The 19,077-nt window shown below is 44.5% G+C and overlaps 1 protein-coding gene across 1 annotated transcript in view; it reads left to right on the top strand.

Annotated features, from left to right (window-relative positions):
* LOC139645666 (low-density lipoprotein receptor-related protein 8-like) overlaps positions 1-18,560 on the top strand; it is a gene marked incomplete at both ends in the record, with an annotated part of 91,369 nt that extends 72,809 nt beyond the window's left edge. Inside the window, 6 exons of the mRNA XM_071521452.1 lie at positions 1,688-2,062; positions 6,516-6,638; positions 7,949-8,071; positions 10,235-10,354; positions 11,336-11,461; positions 18,389-18,560. Coding sequence (XP_071377553.1) covers positions 1,688-2,062; positions 6,516-6,638; positions 7,949-8,071; positions 10,235-10,354; positions 11,336-11,461; positions 18,389-18,560 — 1,039 coding nt within the window. The remainder of the gene's footprint in view (positions 1-1,687; positions 2,063-6,515; positions 6,639-7,948; positions 8,072-10,234; positions 10,355-11,335; positions 11,462-18,388) is intronic.
* Positions 18,561-19,077: the final 517 nt, after the last annotated feature.

Genomic DNA, 19,077 nt, shown 5'->3' with positions numbered 1-19,077 from the left:
ATCTGAGTGGGGATGATTAGCATGCTAGCAGTAATAGCTAGCAGGGAATCCAATAGCCTATTATCATAATGAGTCCCCTCGGTGCACTGTGTGGGCGGGTAAAAGAGAGAGAGAGTGAAGTGGTTACATCGCTCGCCCAGAGAAGAGAGGTACACCAAAGGACAAGTGTGGCCCGCTTTTTTTTTTTTTAAAGCGGAATGCTCGAATCAGTGATTTGTTGAAGCTGGCTGGAATTTGATAATGTCACTGCTGGGATATGGCAGAGAGGAAGGAGGCAATTTGCAAGTAAAAAGCACACACACACACACACACACACACACACACACTCACTCAAAATGGAAATGGAATAAAAAGCTAGCAAGTATCCCAACAGGTAGGCTACACAGGTGCAAATATTCACACATACACACATGGGCTACGGAGATAGAGCCAGGTGTCTTTAGCATGGCATGAAGCCATTCTGCCTGAAAGGTGGATGGGGGGTCTGGTCTACAGCAGGCACCTGCATCTGTCCCAACTCTGCTCATAACACATCTGCTTCTACATACTCTACTTCTGCACATATGTTCTCGACCTTGTGCTGAATATTGTGGTTGTAATATTGTGGTCCCTTGTTTGTCTAGTGTGTTCCAGTGTTAATAACAGTTGCAGCCATAGAATAAAGTCTGTTGAGTTGAGATTTTGTGGACGCGGTGGAGACAGTGTTTATTTTTCTTGAATAATGCATAGTGTGTGCTTTTCCCATGAGGCGAGTCTCACTGTTCCGTTCTTTGGTGTTCATCCCTCGATATTTTAACAGTTGCTGTATTCCATTTCTGTTTCTGTGTTCTTCCCCCCTGCTAAACTTTACTCTGCCAGAGTTCCAAAGAATGCGTGATTTAAAGGATAATACCACTGAATTTCCCAATAATACTCTTCTGGGTTAGGGCAGTTCAGTCAATACTTGTGAGCAACTCTCTCCCAAAGATGCGAACGTCAGAACCAAGTACCCGATCTGTGATGTTGCTTTTCAGCACCATGCCCGATCCAACGGTTCACAGGCATTTTACATCAAAACTCTCTGTCTTCGCCTCTTGCCAGACACGCAAAGCCCAAGAGCAGGGAGGAGGAGTTGGAATATCGGCTTCTGTTCATTAACTCAAAATTTTAACACTAGCTCTGTATGTTTCTTCCCGTCTCCAGAGCCTGCTCCCCGGAGGAGTTGGAATATATGCGGCGATAAGTTAACTGTATCCATGCTCCAACTCAAATGTTCTCTCATCTACTCCCACGTACGCTAAAGACTGCCACAGAAGGGGGCTCCGATGGACGTATGCTTCAGTTAACGGCTGATTTTTAATTCTCTATATTCTCCCCATTCGCAAAAGATGTCCCGTGATAATAATAATAGTAGTAAGGCGGACGGAAAGAAGGAAACATTCTCTTTTTGCTTGCCTGCCCTCCAGCGAAACTAGAGCACAGGACCAATTACAGAACTGGAGCTGCAGGGATTCAGTGTCTTGCTCCGGGACACTTCAGCAGGGTGGATGTTTGCCAAAAGGGCTTTGACCCGAGTCCCTCGTTGTAGGACAGTCTCCTTAAGCACTAGGGCCATGCCATAGGCTGAACTAGCTATCGTGTTGAGTAACAGTGTCCCAAGATGTTCACCTTTTTACCCTATCATCCCTTTCCTCCCCCCTCTCCGCAGATGCCAAGGCCTGCCCCGCCAAGGACTTCCAGTGCCGCAACGGGAAGTGCGTGGCGCCCATCTTCGTGTGCGACGGCGACGACGACTGCGGCGACGCCAGCGACGAGGAGAAGTGCTCGGCCCCGACCTGCGGCCAGCACGAGTTCCGCTGCAACGACTCGGAGTGCATCCCCGCGCTGTGGAGCTGCGACGGCGACCCGGACTGCAAGGACAAGTCGGACGAGTCCATGGAGCGCTGCAGCCGGCGGACGGAGCCCCAGAAGCCCCGCTGCCCGGCCGGCGAGTTCCAGTGCGGGAGCGGGGAGTGCGTCCACATGAACTGGAAGTGCGACGGAGACGCGGACTGCAAAGACAAATCCGACGAGGCAAACTGTCGTAAGTCGATTGCGGATATATACGTAGACGGGTTGACGGATGGGTGGATATGTTAGTGAGTGAATGGTTGTGTAACTGAATGGGGTGTTAATGGAAGCAAGGGTATAGATACATCGATAGATAGATAGATAGGTAGATAGATAGACAGACAGACAGACAGACAGACAGACAGACAGACAGACAGACAGATAGATAGATAGATAGATACTTTTATTTGTCCCTGTGGGGAAATTGGTTTGCAGCAAAATCACAAGGCATTTCATCACAACATCACAAAGTCACCAGTAGACATACTCGAACATACCCATATCATAATAGTCACCAATAGACATACAAAGTCATCAATAGACATACAAAGTCATCAATAGACATACAAAGTCATCAATAGACATACAAAGTCATCAATAGACATACAAAGTCATCAATAGACATACTCGTAGACATAATAGACATACTCGTACATATACCCATACACATACCAGGAGGGGGGGGACGGGCCAGACCAGCTGGACATCTTTTGTGACCAGGAAGGAGTGGCCAAAGTGCATGGGGGATAAGGTGCTGGTGCATTACCTGTTTAACAATTGAATGGCTTGTGGAACAAATGAAAACTTGGATCTATTTTTAGTGAATAGAGGGGGGCAATATTGTTGCCCAGATGGCAACAATTCAAATGAGGAGGCAAGGGGGTGCCTCTGGTCACCCACAATGTTGTTTCCCTTTTTCAGCGTTCTATCCGTGTAGATGCATTCCATACTTGGTAACGTAATCCAGTTTACAACTGTTTACTGGCCATATATAGATACAAGAATGCGTGAATGGACAAATGGATATAAACTGTTCATCACAGAAATCTAGATGGTTGGATGATGATGATTCATATGTCTGGGATTGTCAGTGCATGAATTTGTGCATTTGTAAGATGTTTCATGCATATAGAGCAAAATGCTGTGAATGTAACTTCATACTTTGTGTGTTAGTGATTGTTTTTAAATGTGCAGAACTGATTAGAATTGTGTTTGACTTTGTGGGCATGTGCTTGAGCATGTGGATTCTGTGTTTTTGTGTGTATGTGTGTGTACCAGTGTTGCCTGTGTATTTTGTTTGTGGCAGTTGTGGCTGAGGGTGGTTGGGAGGTAATTTTGTTTTATGTTTTCCGTTCCTCAGTTTTATAGCCCAGTATTGGTCCTGGTGCAGTGATTAGCAAAAAATCAGCTCTTATTTTTAGGATTTCATTACGATAAAAGCAATAATTCTAAACATTCATCTTGTACTTGTTTGTGTTTCACGGGTGTTGAAGAGTTGGGCTCTATTTGTTTTCATTATTATTATTATTATTATTATTACTTGACTTTAGCAATGCCTATTTTTGTGGCCCACCACTGCTGAAAGGAATATAGTTGAAAGACTGACATGTCGTGTACTAAGAACAAAGCAAATCAAATCTTGTTGTGCCGCCAAATGATTGAAGGAAGATCAATGCTGAAATCACCAGGATGATCAACGTGTGTGTTGCCATGCAACCGTGTGATCTCTAGAAGCAGTATGAGAACCCTTGAGTGTGTCTTTGACGGTGTTTTTTTTTTTTATGTGTGTGTGTGTGTGTGTGTGTGTGTGCTTGTGCGCGTTTTTGTGTGTGAGTGGGAGGTGAGGGTCCTTCGTCGAGACCCCCATCTGGTCTCCTTTTCACACTCCCACTCACCACTCAGGGAGATGACAGCAGACTCACACATACGACAAGACACATGCACACATGAAACCATGCACACACACACACACACACACACACACACACACACACGCAGGCACAAACAGACACAAGCACTCACAGCACCAGGGCTGAAATGATTACATCGTCATAGTCGTTACAATACTTAATGACTCTCTAGTGTGACAAAATAATGAAGCGCTTGTTTTAAAGGGGAACGGCGATACTCACGACGACACAAGCAAGCCATTACAATGCATAGTCTTTTGCCCACATAATATTTACCTCCAAAACCCCTTCCTACATCTTAATGTGTGCCTCCCATCTCCCGGTTATTACAGCAGTTGCACATCAGACATGATTTCATGAGGTGAACAGTTCGGCTCCATTCGTTGTCTATGAGAAGCTGGGTGCGCACAGCATGACTGGATAGGTTTTGACATGAACCAGGTTTGCGATGTGAGGAGCAAAAACGGAAAAAAGGGAATGAGCACGGTGGTCGAGGGACGAGAACCTTTCAGGCAGCAAATACAGCTCTCAAATTCTCTCGGTCAGTGAATTATTGTTCCTAGTTCCACTTCGTCTTTGGAAGATGAAAGACACCTTATAAAGATTGTGACAAAAACAATGTACTGTATGGAGGAAAGTGACAGTGACAGTGAAAGTAGCCTCAAATATTTCAGCTGCTAGCTTTAGCTCAGGTAGGCTAAACAAGTAGCGTTAGCTTGCTAGCATACCTATCCCATCACACCCAAACAGCTGTAGCCACTTGCTAGCTATAGTGAAGCATAATTTCAAGATTACAGTTTCCAGACTTATAATTATGGATTTCATTTGGGGATAACGGAATTAATAAAATGCTAAAACACAAAACATAAACAAATAATGTTATGTTGACTCAAGAACACACCCAGCTCACAAGCGATGACGCAAAAGGAAGTGGTTGCACAGGTACCATCAGAATCATCTGTCTCAATAATCTTGTTAGTTCACAGATGTGATGGGAGCAGAGCTGGGTGTACGTGTGTATCTGCATGCTTGTCAGATTGCAGTTGATGGTGGGTGGTTGGAGGTTTACAAGATGTAACGTGTGAGACGTCTGTGTGATGTAAATGAGAGAGCAGAGCTTAGGGAGGGACAGGAGGTTAATGTAAATGAGAAATGTTCAAATCATTCCGTATCTCCAGCTTGTTCTCTCCTCGTTCCCCATTCCGCCGAGCCGCGCTCATTCCCACACACCCATCGCCGGTTATTATCTCCCATCTTATTTGAAACATCTGTCTCAATAATCTCGTGTTAGTTCACAGATATGCTGAGACAAGTGACTGGGGGAGGGGTGACAGGAGGTTAATGTAAATGAGAAATGGTCAAATCATATCTCTAGTTTGTTCTCCCCTCCCCTCCTCCTCCTGCCAACATTGCTGCAGATGGCGATGCGGTATTATTACTATTCATCCTGGGGATTTATCATAATTAGCTGAGCTCAGATCCCAATCATTTGGCTGATACAATCAGCACATTTTGTGATGGTGCAGGATTATGTCTTCCTCCCTTCACTGATTTTAGCATTACCATGCGTTTGTCTTTGTTTCTTTGTTTGAGTATGGGAAAGCTTTCTAAATCTACGTATGTGTGTGTGTGTTTGAGTGTGTGCATGTGTATGTGCGCCAGTCTGGTTGTGTGTCTATAGAGTGTATGTGTGTTTCAGGGTCTATCTCTGTACGTTTCTACAGGTGTATGAGTGCTCAATTGTGTGTGAGAGTGTGTGTGACTGTGTTTTATGCCATATCTCCCGATACAGTGATTGTGTGCGATGCATTTTTCCCAGCCCCATAGCCATTGATCATGTCTGCCTCCCTTCCCTTGGCAGAGCCAGTCCAAAACACAACACATGAATAATTAAGTAGCCAGTTAAAAAGACGAATGAGTTAAATAAACCTGCCCCCCACCGCTAGAGCAAGCACAAACAAACGCGCGCACACACACACAAACACGCACATACACAGTAGGTCACTGGATGTGTGTTTTCCTCAGACAGTGAGGGAATATCTGCCTGTTTTTTTCATTTCCATCGGGGCTTTTTCGGCACCGGCAAGAGTTGTGTATGACTGATTACTGCTGGATTGGAATGCACTCCAAGTTGGCCTGATCAGGGAAACAAACACACTTACAGAAGCATGCACACATGCACACACCACATGCAAGCACGTACACACACACACACATAAGCAATCACACACACACACACAGAGCAGCTGTTTATCTAGCGCATCATTCCTCTTTCTCTAGCTCTGAAGATTTAACCTGTGATTCTGTCACAGAGAAAATTACTCTCTGGAAAATGTGTATGTCTGTCACTTTGTGTGTGTGTGTGCCAGTCCACATTTCTACAAGGGGTTAGTTTGGGGTTAGGACTTTGGGTAGAATTAGGATTAGGTGGTAAGGGTTAAGTTTAGGCATGTAATGGTGAGGTTAGAGCTTAAGGAATGAATGTAGTCAATGGAAGGCATGGAAGCATAGTAATACAACCGTGTGTGTGTGTGTGTGTGTGTGTTTCTGCGTCTATGACCGCGTGTATATTTGACTATACTCTGTATATGTGTTTTGAGGCTCTGTCTTTCCATGTATCCATCCATAACTGTATGTGTGTGGGCAAATAACACTGTGACAGCAGCATTTATGTAATAAGCCAGCTAATTCTAATATGCGTGTGTGTGTGTGTGTGTGTGTGTGTGTGTCTTCCAGCCCTGCTTACGTGCCGACCTGATGAGTTCCAGTGTGGCGATGGCTCCTGTATCCACGGCACCAAACAGTGCAACAAAGTCCATGACTGTCCGGACTACAGCGACGAAGCTGGCTGTGTCAACGGTAAGAAATGTTCAACTGATTATCAAATAGATAGACAAATAGATAAATGACTTAACAGATGAATGAATGATACCAAGCAGTGTAACGTGTAAACAGAGTGTCCTCACAGCACAACGTCTGTTTCAACAGTACAGAAATCCCTATTTATTCAGACAACGCAGCTGATGAAAGATATGACCTTTAGGATTTTTTCATCAGTATGTTGCTGTAAAATTATATTGTACTCCATATTCTACTGCTAAGAAAAACAGTTATTTAAACCTTAGCCCTGTGTGAACAGCCAGTGATATTCTCCATGGGTTTTCTTTGGTCCAATTTCAGCCTTCTCAAGCTTGATTTCACATAAAAAAAAACGCTTCCAATACACTCTAGACTTCATGTATCAGAAGCACTGGGGAGAGGGATTAATTAAATATTGTACCATATTCAAATATTCTTAGTATGTATCCACCTTAAATCTCTGTGGGCACACACAAGGATTGTTCATAATCTCTTTTGTCTTCTCTGTGTATGTTTGTGTGTGTGTGTGTGTTTGGAGAAAGATGAATGAGAGCTTGATGGCACACACCGAAAACACATAGTGTAGATCAGTTAGGTTGTTGTACACATTAAGATATATACAGAATATCTGCTACATACCACCTCCCCCCTTCCCAAATTTAAATTTTTATTGGTTTCAGGGGAGCTGAGGTTTCTTTAGAGGGAGCTCAGCTGCCCCCGGCCCCCCTGCAGTTCAAACCCTCTTCTGTATGAATTTTATATGTAGCCCGCTCCCCTTTGTTATTTTTTTTTATTGCCTTTTGTGCTCGTCTTTCTAGTGGGTTACTTTACACTTGGTGAGTGTGTTCTTTGTTTTGTTTTTGTTTTTTTCCTCTCTCAGAACATGCCCATCACCCTGCCTGTATGTATTGTGGCACACAGAAAAGGCTCAAGGTCACCATCAGTCGTGCTGACTATGAGCTTTATCTTGGAGCCACTGCTTTGAAGTGCAGCTGTGAACCTGAAATCAATACCTCACTTTTCAGAAACATAGCCGCCAAAAAGGCTTGGGATTGTGTGTGTGTGTGTGTGTGTGTGTGTGTGTGTGTGTGTGTGTGTGTGTGTGAAAGAGATACACACATACAAGAAAGACAGGCAGAGAGAAAGTTTCATGTAAGACTACATTTACGCATACTGTATACTCTTATGTGGGTGACAATGTTTTTCAATCCCACTGTGTGTGCGTCTGTGCGTTCAGAGCAGTAAGTAAATAATAATAATTTATAACTGGAAACCGTATTGTGTGTTATACTGTTGTGTGCTCATCGCAGCTACAAAGTGCGACGGGCCAAGAAAGTTCCGCTGTAAGAATGGAGAGTGCATCGACAGCAGCAAGGTGTGTGACAACGTGAAAGACTGCAAGGACTGGTCTGACGAACCCATGAAGGAGTGTGGTAAGAGGATATCTCTCTCTCTCTCTCTCTCTCTCTCCCTCTCTCTCCCTCTCTCTCTCTCTCACACACAAACGTGCATGTATGCTCATTAGCTGTTTCACTACCTCAGGCACACACAGGAAAGTATGTACACACATGGTCGTACAATAGCACTGATACACACACACACACACCCACGTGCGTCGGCTGCTACTTCAGATGCGGGTGGTCACTCCTCTTAGTAATAGGAGCTTCATTTGATCAAGGCAGGGTAAATCAGGACAATTCTCAGCTGTCTTGTTATGATCAAAGAGCCAGCCGACTCTGCCCTCTAGTGCGTTCTTTGCCGGGAGAACGTGACCGGACTACGTTACCCATAAAGCACCACACGGATTACCTACACACCATAGATAATTACCACTTACCGCGCTTCAGTCACGGCTCTCACATCACAAGCAACGCGATCCAGCCGCAAAAACAGTTGGAGGCGGTAGAGGGAAAGTACCTGCGAACAGAATCTCACTAAACGTGGCTCGCTCAACATGTACTCATGTAATCACAGTTTAAGTAATTATTGTTGCGCCGGTGAAATCCTACTCAAGCAGACGTACAAGTAGTAGTCTGCGAAATTACTCAACGAAATTACTTAACTAATTAATGCCTAGCGCACTTCAGTCATGGCCTGGCTCTCAGACGGAGCGGTTTCAGTCACATGGGTATAAAGCGATATGTCAACATGCTGCCCTTCTCTGCAGCCCGCTCTGATCTGGAGGTGGATGGATATACGCTGTAATGAGATTGCCCTGTAGCCGTCTCATTAATGTTAACCATGATATTCTGTGTGTATTCATCCCGCAGCAGCTCTGTATCTCCTCTTCTCTTTAACTAGAATTGACAGCTGACGTTGTCCGCAACCCGGAGAAATGCCATTACTCATGAACCTAGAGCCAGGCGAGCCATTGATAAAGCACTGTAAGATGTCAGAAAATGAATGGATATCAATAGGAATGTTTGTTTTCTGCAGGATGCTGATGTGTCAAAGTTTAATAATGTGTGGTTTTATAAGCCATTCAACTGAGATTGCCGAGGTCTCAGTCTGTAGCTCTTGTGCTACATAAAATTGAATCAATTATCTGAGGTTGTCATATTTTGCATTTCTTGTACCACGGTATGTTGATTCTCTTGTTGATGACTAATAGAACACACTGGCTGCCCTGAAAATTGCAACCTTGTTTTTACTAAAACGTCGTCCCTGTAACATCATCGTAGCCTCCACTTCCCTCTCCCCCTCTCTCTCTCTCTCTCTCTCTCTCTCTCTCTCTCTCTCTCTCTCTCTCTCTGTCCCTCTCTCTCTCGCCCCCAATCTCCCTGTCTCACAGCGGTACCTGTAGCCCCGTAGCTTAAATCTTTAATGTAAACCGGTAATGAAGTGCCAGCTTTAGCTTTCTGCGCCAATCTCTCTGCCCCCCCGGAGGGTGGTTGAAAGACAGAGGGATAAATGGAGGGATAGAAACAGATATAGAAAGGAAGGGACAGAGGGAGAAGGGTGATGGAGAGGAAGCACCATCTGCAGCGCTAAAAAAAAAAAAGAGAGAAAATGGAGAGAACGAGACGAGAGGATGAAGGAGGGCAGGCGTCTCCGTAACAATGGGAAGGGGAGCAGAGTGGCACCTGGCACATGTGGCCAAGCTCCTCAGTGGGGAATGGATTGGTTCCATGTGGGTATCGCCAAGACTGTGCCCACGGGCTATGTACATACACACACACACACACACATGCACGCCCACATGCACACATAAACATACACACACACATACCGTTGTCTCTCTCTCTTTCTACCTGTCTCTTGCTCGCTGTCTATGCCTGAGTTGAGATTTGACAGGAGAAAATGGTTAGATATTTACTGGCAGGAGGATTTAAAAATATTTCCACACACACATGCACACACACACTCCGGCAAACTTATGACCATGTGTGGCGCTTCGTCTCCCTGTCCAACTCTCTTTCTTTGTGTCTTATCCAGGCTGCATAGTTCCATCCAATAGCCCGCTGGGGCTGTTTTCATCAATATTCAACTCCTCTCTCCCTCTTTCTCCCTCTTTCCTTCCCTCTATCCCTCTCTTCCTCTCCCCATCCCTCCCTCCCTCCCTCCCTCCCTACCTCCCTTCCTCCCTCTCTCTGCAGGCCTGAACGAGTGTGCAGACAACAATGGTGGCTGTTCCCACATCTGCAGGGACCGGAGAATTGGTTATGAGTGTGACTGTCCCTCTGGGTACAAACTCCTGGACAAAAAGACTTGCGGAGGTAAAAGAAAAAAAAAAAAGTTGTGCTACAGTGCTGCTGCTTTAATGCGGAGGAGCATGACTAATACAGAATTACACCTTGTCTGGGTTGGACCAGATTGGACTGGTCCAGTCTATAGTGTTGTGCCTTTCTGTTCTTCCCTCCTCACGCTCTATTCCACATTACAAAGACTGCATGTCCGGCATAGACTTGGTTTCACAGCACTACTGCAGCCTCTATTTCTCATTTTCTACGTTTACATGCACAAAGCAACCCGACTGTTGGCCATACTCCGGTTAAGGTCTTACCCAGGTTAAGCTGTTTACATGCACCTTTGATGCTCTGTGTACTCTGAGTCTCCCCGTTGCCATGAATAAACCAGTTAGCAGAATATTCCTGCCCACCGCTTGTGTCCCACCCACAGATAGAACGGTCTGCCGGCAAAAAGAAAGCATGAAAAGGTTCAGCCAGCAGCTACCCGCTTTGGCTGAGCAGTAGTAGGTTACTTCTAATACATGGGAAAGTAGCAATGATTCCGGTAGTAATCTGATCAAACCGCTGTGCGAGTCTGAGTTTGCACAGACGGTGAAAAGCAAAAGTGAAAGGAGGAAGATGTTTACATGCCACAGTAACCCATCTAATGCCAGAGTAAGCCGGGCTTCTTAACTGGGTTTCTCATAATTGGAGTATGAGCTTAACTGGGTTATTCTAACCTTGTGATGACGTTTACATGCATCGACTCAAAACCAGGTTCACTGGGTCAAGAACCAAATTCTGCATTAAAGGAAGGCGGTCCTGTTACACACACTGATAGCTGAACATGTTCTTAGCATTCTGGGCACAGGAAGTCTACCTCTTATTTCTTTCAAACGCTACGTAGTATCTCCGTCTTCCTCTTCAGACAGAAATGACTGAGTGTGTATGTGTGTGTGTGTGTGCTTGTGTCCCCATAGTTTAGTCTTGCTCATCTTTGTGTCTTTGTGCCGTCTTTCTCCCCCCCAGACATAGATGAGTGTGAGAACCCCGACGCCTGCAGTCAGATCTGCATCAACTACAAAGGAGATTACAAGTGTGAATGCTACGAAGGCTATGAGATGGACCCTGTCTCTAAGACCTGCAAGGCCGTGGGTGAGCCATTTATCACGCACAAACACACACACACACACACGCAACAAACACACCAATTACTCACCCATACCAGCACCCCTAGCTACCGAGTCACATCCTACACCATTCTCACACTGCGGGACCCTGTGAAAGGAGGCGCTCGCTTTGTATGCAGGCCCCGCGCAGCAATCTGTGCAAAGGTAAATATTTGCCATCTTTTTCTGCAGTCCTCACTAATGAAAAGTTTGCCGTCAGCTGCCTCCGCCTCCCCGGAGAGGCCGGGGAAGGGTGTCGGGGCGGGGGGGGAAGGAAAAGGTTGTCGGGTCACTGTAGGACATAGCCGGGGTTTGTGCCCCTCGTTGCCCGGGGTAAACACTCTAAGCAACGGCATGAATGGAAATCAAATCTCTTTTCTCCAGCGATGCCTTGAGCTATATGAAAGCTGCACTAGGCACGATTTGTGTGGAAAACTACACCCGTCTTATCAGCCTGAATCACAGAGTGCTGCCGCAATACAGAAGAGCGTCCCATCCTCACTAACTGAGATGCTGTAGATTCGCCTTATTTGCCCAGATGAAATTCTGGTGTCAGGTATGGACACTTCTCCATCCACAGAAAGTGACAAATCAAAATTTTAGAGTGAAAAACAAGCTATTTCTATAAGATATCTAGGTAGTGAAGTTCAGATTTCTCAGTCACCCATTGAGCCACACAGGGAAAGTAACCCCTAATTATTGTAGTATCAGTGCAATGCTTTACCTGTCAAGTTCTACAGGGAATAGAACCACTAACCCTGGCAGTATTACTTCCTTGCTCTAACCCTTGACCTGCACTGGGAATGGAACCCTTAACCGATTGAGTTACACAGCAAATTAACTTTTTCTGCGGGACAAGAGGGAGAAAAGAGTGTTTTTTAGTGATTAGCACCATCAGTCTTAGGTTAAGTCATTACAGGGTAAACTGGTGTGGTAATGAGATCGCTTAAAGCGGGGAACGGGCCTCCACTCTTAAGCTAAGTGGCGTAAAAACCACCATTGATTGCTTCATGTCTCTCCGTGTGAATCTTTATTACTGTGAGACAGAGCAAATAGCCCTTGTCAGAGGCTAAGGCATTTATTAGAGGGGAGGATGAGCTGGGAGAGGAGAGGAGATAGGGAGAGAGAGATGGATGGGATGCGTGGATGGATGGATGGGCTATATGAATAGCGTTGTGCTTGTTGAAGTGATGGAGAGTTGCGTCCATACCGTTGATTGCGGCTCATGTTATAGCGGACCGCGAGAGACAGATAGAGAGCGAGGGACAAAGTGACAGAGGTGATTATTATTTATGCCGGGGTTTATTTATTCAGAGGCACGGAATGGGATGGGACCATAAATACCGAGGCGCCTGCTTTGTGAAGCTGAGGTAATGTGGATTTAATGAAGTTGCGTTTGCCCCTGAACTCATTTATACACACACACACACACACACACACACACATATACTGTATAGCCAATCATACACATGCATGCCCCCTACACACACACACACACACACTTTCTAGCACAAGTTTCTGGACACACCAATGCACATGCAATTATTCTGGAGGAGTCACTTCAACAGTCACACACAAATACACACAATTCCCCTGCGACCCGCTGGCCGGGATGAATGTCGTGCTCCGAGATGAGATGTGACACGCGGAGTGACAATGTTATTTGCACATATTGCACGTCAGGCTACAGAATGCCAGGCCTTTAATTTGTGGTTCCATCTCGGAGGAACACAACAAAACACAATGCCATCACTTCGCCCTCAGCTTGACTCCTGAAGACACATTCAAAGTCCAAATATAGGTCCGTTATTTGTGTGTTTCCTACCCGCGTTCGCTACTTGTTAGCGATAATTGCCTGACTTCGATAACCTTTGGAGTGAGTGCACACTTTGTCAGAGGAGATACTCGGAGCTGAGTGGAAATATGGTCCGTGCTTTTCTCCCCAAGTATGTGCATTCCATTCTAATCTCAGCACCCGCGTGGTTTCAGGCTCTGCAGATTAATTTCAGAGTAATGTACAATGATTATGCTAGCGACTCTAATTAAAAGCAAAGTCCCAAGTTGGAGTCACATTGCGTTCACTCTCCTTAGCTGGTGTTTGTTTGTGTACGCTTGTGTGTGTACGTGTGTGTGTGAGTGTGTGTGTGTGTGTGTGGAGGGTGGGGGATGGGGTTGTATTAGTACATTGGAGCGTACATTAAGTCCCCTGAAGAAAGCCTTGCTCTACACTAATTGCATTCATTGTTTTTCTGTTTACACCTTTATGGGTGTGATGCCGCTCACTGAGTCGTCAACTTGAGTTATTAATGTTTGTGTGTGTGTGTGTGTGTGTGTGTGTGAGAGAGAGAGAGAGAGAGAGTGGGAGTTTATGTATGAGAGGGATGGAGGGATATCTCTCTCTCTCTCTCTCTCTCTCTCTCTCTCTCTCTCTCTCTCTCTCTCTCTCTCTATCTCTATATATATATCAGAATATTTAACTTTGCTGTGTTGAACTCAGCATTTGCACAGACAAACCTGTTATTTTTCTTTTCTTTTCTTATAGTTGGATGAGGACATACTTTCATACTTTCATATTGTTATATTCCCTACTATTATTATTATTATTCACCACTGTCGATGGGTCAGCGCACAAAGAGAGTGACCACCACTGCTAGACAAAATGGGATTTTTTATTGTCATAAAGTGACCAAATAAAAGCAGTTTTAGTGCTGCAACCGGCACTAAAAACACTGCCATGAAAACTGGGGTGGACATGGAAAATAAAATCTAAAAGAGCCCCAACCACCACTGCTACAAAACGACGAGGATGCAGCATTTTATACGACAACACTGATCTTTTTTCAAATATAGTGGGCAGTCCTTCTCAGGCAGTCAAGTAAATATTTGTGACAGTCGCAGAGAGCAGTGTGAGGATAGGGATGAGGGAGATGTGACAGTACAGCGGGAATACAGTGCAGGTACACAGCCTGTACATAAAGGGGTTGATCCAAGCAGGACGCCCACGTCACAGCGATGCAGTGGAAAATTTTTGCAAAACTGCCTGTGGACCAAACTCTTGCTCTCTGTCTCGCTCTTGTTTCTTGTTCTCTGTCTCTCTCATCTACAGTACACTGCAAGCGCCGACCACACTGCCAGGAGCACTTTTTCGCCACCCGTTTGACAGTTTGAGCACACACACATTTCAGAACGGGCTTAAAACAGCAGTCAAACTTTTCCCCTATTGTCAAAAGAGGTTTTTTTTCCGTGGGACACGAGATTTCGTGGAATACTGTCAAATCTCATCCAATAAAGTTTTTTCTGTTGCTGTTTTAGGCTTTTAATGGACTAGCCTGTCTGCCTGTAGGGAAATGGGTATGCTATTTCAGGATAACTAGTTGTATTATACCAAATTAGAATTAAATAGTTATCATCTATTCTCCAAGATAATTTGAGGATCTTGCCATGGTCCAACTTTTGGCCAAGTCTTTGAACAACACAGCTTTGAAAATAAAGGTAGACAAAGGTAGAGGAATGCTAAATTGAAGGTTTTTCATGCAGGATTTTTAATAGTAGAAAAAGTAACTGTTTCTCATGGAGGCATTGGCCTTCCACCTCAGGGATAATGACGCATTATATAACTGTCTTTGTCACGGGGAATGCTAGTAAAGTGGGGCGACTTTCTGACATTTGACAGAAGTTTGACAGTAACTTCTATAGTTGACAGAAAGTTTATGGCTGCGGCATCTCTTCATCGTTATATAGCACGGATCGCTTGCCCTAACGAGCGCGGCTGGCCTCGACACGCGTGTCTATTTCCAGACATCACATCATCCTAATAACCTCATCCAGTGTCAGTCCATTTACACTGGCTGTCACTAAGCATCCGCATTCCGCCTGGGGAATATTCACAATTGCATCCTTTCCGGCCCGTCCACCTCCGTGCCTTTTATGTTGCATTTTTTTGCCACTCGCTTCACATCCCCCCCCCCCCCCCCCCCCCCCCCGCAACAAAAACAACATCTGCTTTGGCGCGAGTCAAATCGATGCTCCTATTCTGCCCGGCGACATTTCCCCTGCCCGTACTTATCGTCTCGACGCTTTATCTTAATTGGCTGACAGGGCAGAGCCGGCCTGAGTTGGCAGCGCAGATTAAAATATATCTAGGGGACCGTGTTCTTGTTAAGAAAGCTGACTGTTGCAGTGGTGGGATCCACTGGGGACAGATAACACGCCGCTTTTTGATGACATCTCACAGTGCAGTGGCTCGGGGAGAATGGTGACTCAGCGTTTTTTTTTTTTTTTTTTTTTGCTGTCACAACCGTGATGAGGAGTATGAGATGTTGTCTTCTAAAACCGAGGCAGGGGGATTGATGAAAGGGCAGTTAGAGATCTCACTCTTTCCCTATTATCCTCATTTCAGAACTTTCTTACACTCTTTCTCATTTTTTTTCTGTCTTTCTCACTTCCCTATCCGTCTTCCCACCATTCTTTCTTCCCCCTGGTGTCACTTTGTCTGTTGATGTCTTTTGCTTCTTTCTTCCTTCCCTACTTATGTCCCTCCTACTCTCCATCTCTTTATGCCCCTACCTCCATCTATCACTCAGTTATTTGCTTTCTGTCTGCCCTTCTGTCTTTCTCTCTCTCTCTCTCTCTCTCTCCCCCTCTCTCTCTCTCTCTCTCTCTCTCACAGCAGGTGAAATTGATGGTTACAAGCCTAGTAGTCGGAGGAAAATGATTGGATCCCAACAGCTAGTGGAAATATAATATTTTCTCCCTGTGCAGTAGCCCGTGGTATACTGGGGCTGAGGAAACGTATCGAGGCATGGTTGCTGTACGTGTGTGTGTGTGTGTGTGTGTGTGTGTGTGTGTGTGTTTGCTAGTACGTGGTTTCATACCAAAAGAGGGGTCAGAGCACCATGACTTTAACTCTACCTCAACTTTGTCTTCTTTAGATTCTTTTCTGTGGCATTTCTGCTTTATTGGGCACTGTTGAGAGTGGAGAGTGACAGGAAAGATAGGAGAGAGAAGAGGAGGTGAAGGAAAGGAGCTAGAAAGTGGGTATATGTGTGAAAGCGAGAGAAGGAGAGAAAGAGAGAGAGAGAGAGAGCTAGGGCAGAATAGTGCTGAGCAAATGAAAGGAAAATGATTTGAGGGCAGTTTGAGGAATAATGGTAAGATGGTTTGGGAGCAAATTTCGCTACAGGCAGCTGATCAGAGCATGCATGTGTGTGTGTGTGTGAAGTTAATGTGTGTGTGAGTGAGTGTGTCAAACAGTCAGTGAGTTTAAAGGTGTAGCTGACCTTCATACAGCGTGAGAATGATTCAAATGGTTGAGTCATGCTCACCATCAGCCCCAGGTAACTGATGTGCCAGTGAGACGCACACACGCACCTGAGGAAAAGAACCCAGAAACACACTTTTGAGTCACTGTTGCACTAAAAATAGAGCAGCATGCCATATCTAGTTGTCGGGCTACTTTATCTACCAGCATAGTGCGCTTCATTACTCTAGACAGCAGCAGCACACACACATGCACACACACAGAAACATCCGAAGAAACACACTCTTTCAATGGATGTGTCCTTTTCAGCTCGCCCAACTGTCTGTTCAGCACAGCACAATTATGTGAATAGCAGTATTATATTGTGCCAAAATGATATATTCCTTTTCAAAGTCTGTTTGGCTGATTTATTTATGTTCACATCATCAAAAATACATGCTGTGAGAACCTACATGGTACGGATGCAAAGGTCCGTAAGACTTGTCAGTTAGCTTATGTTATGTTTCCTCTCAGCAGGAAAAGAAAATAAAATAAATCAATGCATCAAGGTTACAAAACAATGGTTCTACCCCACTGTCCGGCTGCCAATTACAGTTAGTATCTCAACACCACCATTGATATCCGCACTGACAATAGTAACATGAGGGCTGTTAGCAGTACTGCTCAAGTATGTCAGCATCATTGTTACAACTTTTGAATGTACCTGGTTAAACACTTAGTTATAAATATTGCAGAAAAGTTTACAATTTGGATTATTAATTAATGTTCAGGCCTTTGTAGGCTTGGTAACTATTTCAGGTATCTGTTCAGTTCTGTTTATGATAAATTGGCAAGAAGAAAATCTCATATACAACCTCAAACAAACCCCACCAGCCATCCAGGAAGCAACATCTTTGTTCCTTGTGTGCAAATACAACGCCAATACATTGAACCAATATTTGCCCTTGACTGAAGCTGAACAGTAGGCAGAGGTTACATGGAAGAAATCACATAGACTTCCAGGAGAAAATGGGTTTGTCATTTAGTCAAGCTTACTGGAATGCAAGGAACATTTCGTCATAAAAGTTGTATTTTTTTTTTTGTTTGATAGCCGGAGATTAGGTTAGGGTAGCTGTGCTGCTAACATTATTTTCACACATGATTTGATTTAATAACCTTTTTAAAATATCAGTGACACCCTTCAAAAACCCTCGTGGAACAAAAGATTTCCAGTGAAGTGGTGTGACTCTTGTTGACTTCTGGATTGAAGTAATCGTTTTTTGTTTGACTGCAGGTTACACATATTGATATAAGATTAGATCAAACAGTGCCGCTAGTCAATGTCACTGAAGTCAGTGTGACATTGTCTCTCATGGGCACAGGAGTAACTGTGGGATACTCATTAGCAAATATTATCTAATACATATGTAAGTTCATCTTTCGGATATAGGTTTTTGATTGGATTTTGGCACCATTTATGTGCCATTGTCAACAAATGTATGAGTTATTGGCAATATTGCTGATAACCCATCGTTAGCACAATCAATACTATTTTGATGTGAGAATGTGTTGAGAATTATATATTCCTTTCAAAAGTGTACTGTATTGCGGTCATGTTAGTCTTAAAGAAAGATGTATATTAGTGTGACACGACTGTCCTCCCCTCTCCACCAGGAAAGAGTCCGTACCTGATGTTCACCAACCGCCACGAAATCCGCCGCATCGACCTGCTGAAGAGCGAGTACACACAGGTGGTTCCCACGCTGAAGAACGCTGTGGCCCTGGATGTAGACGTCTCCACCAACAAGATGTTCTGGTGCGATCTGTTTCAGCGTAAAATCTACAGGTACACACGCGCACACACACACACACACACTAGATGTACATACAATTTGTGTGTTCTTTACTCTAGCATGTTGGACAGTATAGAAAAGTGGATACAGTATGGGTTTCAACATCATTTTACAAAGTGATCTGTCAGATTTACTTTTTGGCTGCATCCTTTCTCTCAATTTACACTGTACAATCTTGACAAGTAGAAGGTCTACTGCGAGGGAAAAATAACAATAAATGAACTCCTTGGTTTATGGTGGTTGGTGACAAGCTCGGCATCAGATATTGGGTTGACGCCAAGCCGATGCATCAGTGGTGGGGAAAGCTAAAATCTGACACCAAGAGCTATATGTAACATGTCAGAATTCCAATAAACTTGATTTTCTGTTTACTGATTCATTGAAGGATGTTCAATCATCCTGATGGAGAAAAAGGGATTGTATCATAATTGTTTCTTTTTTGTTTTGATCAGGTGGCCCCAGACCAATTATCCTAATTAGTATTGTTCAGTAACAGTAATGGATCAGATC

This window comes from Centroberyx affinis, unplaced genomic scaffold, assembly GCF_046629955.1.
Source record: "Centroberyx affinis isolate AG114_WGS23_722 - 3 ecotype Tasmania unplaced genomic scaffold, CSIRO-AGI_Caff_v1 ptg000889l_1, whole genome shotgun sequence".
Lineage (NCBI taxonomy): Eukaryota > Metazoa > Chordata > Actinopteri > Beryciformes > Berycidae > Centroberyx > Centroberyx affinis.
This window is presented reverse-complemented; position numbering and strand designations above follow the sequence as displayed.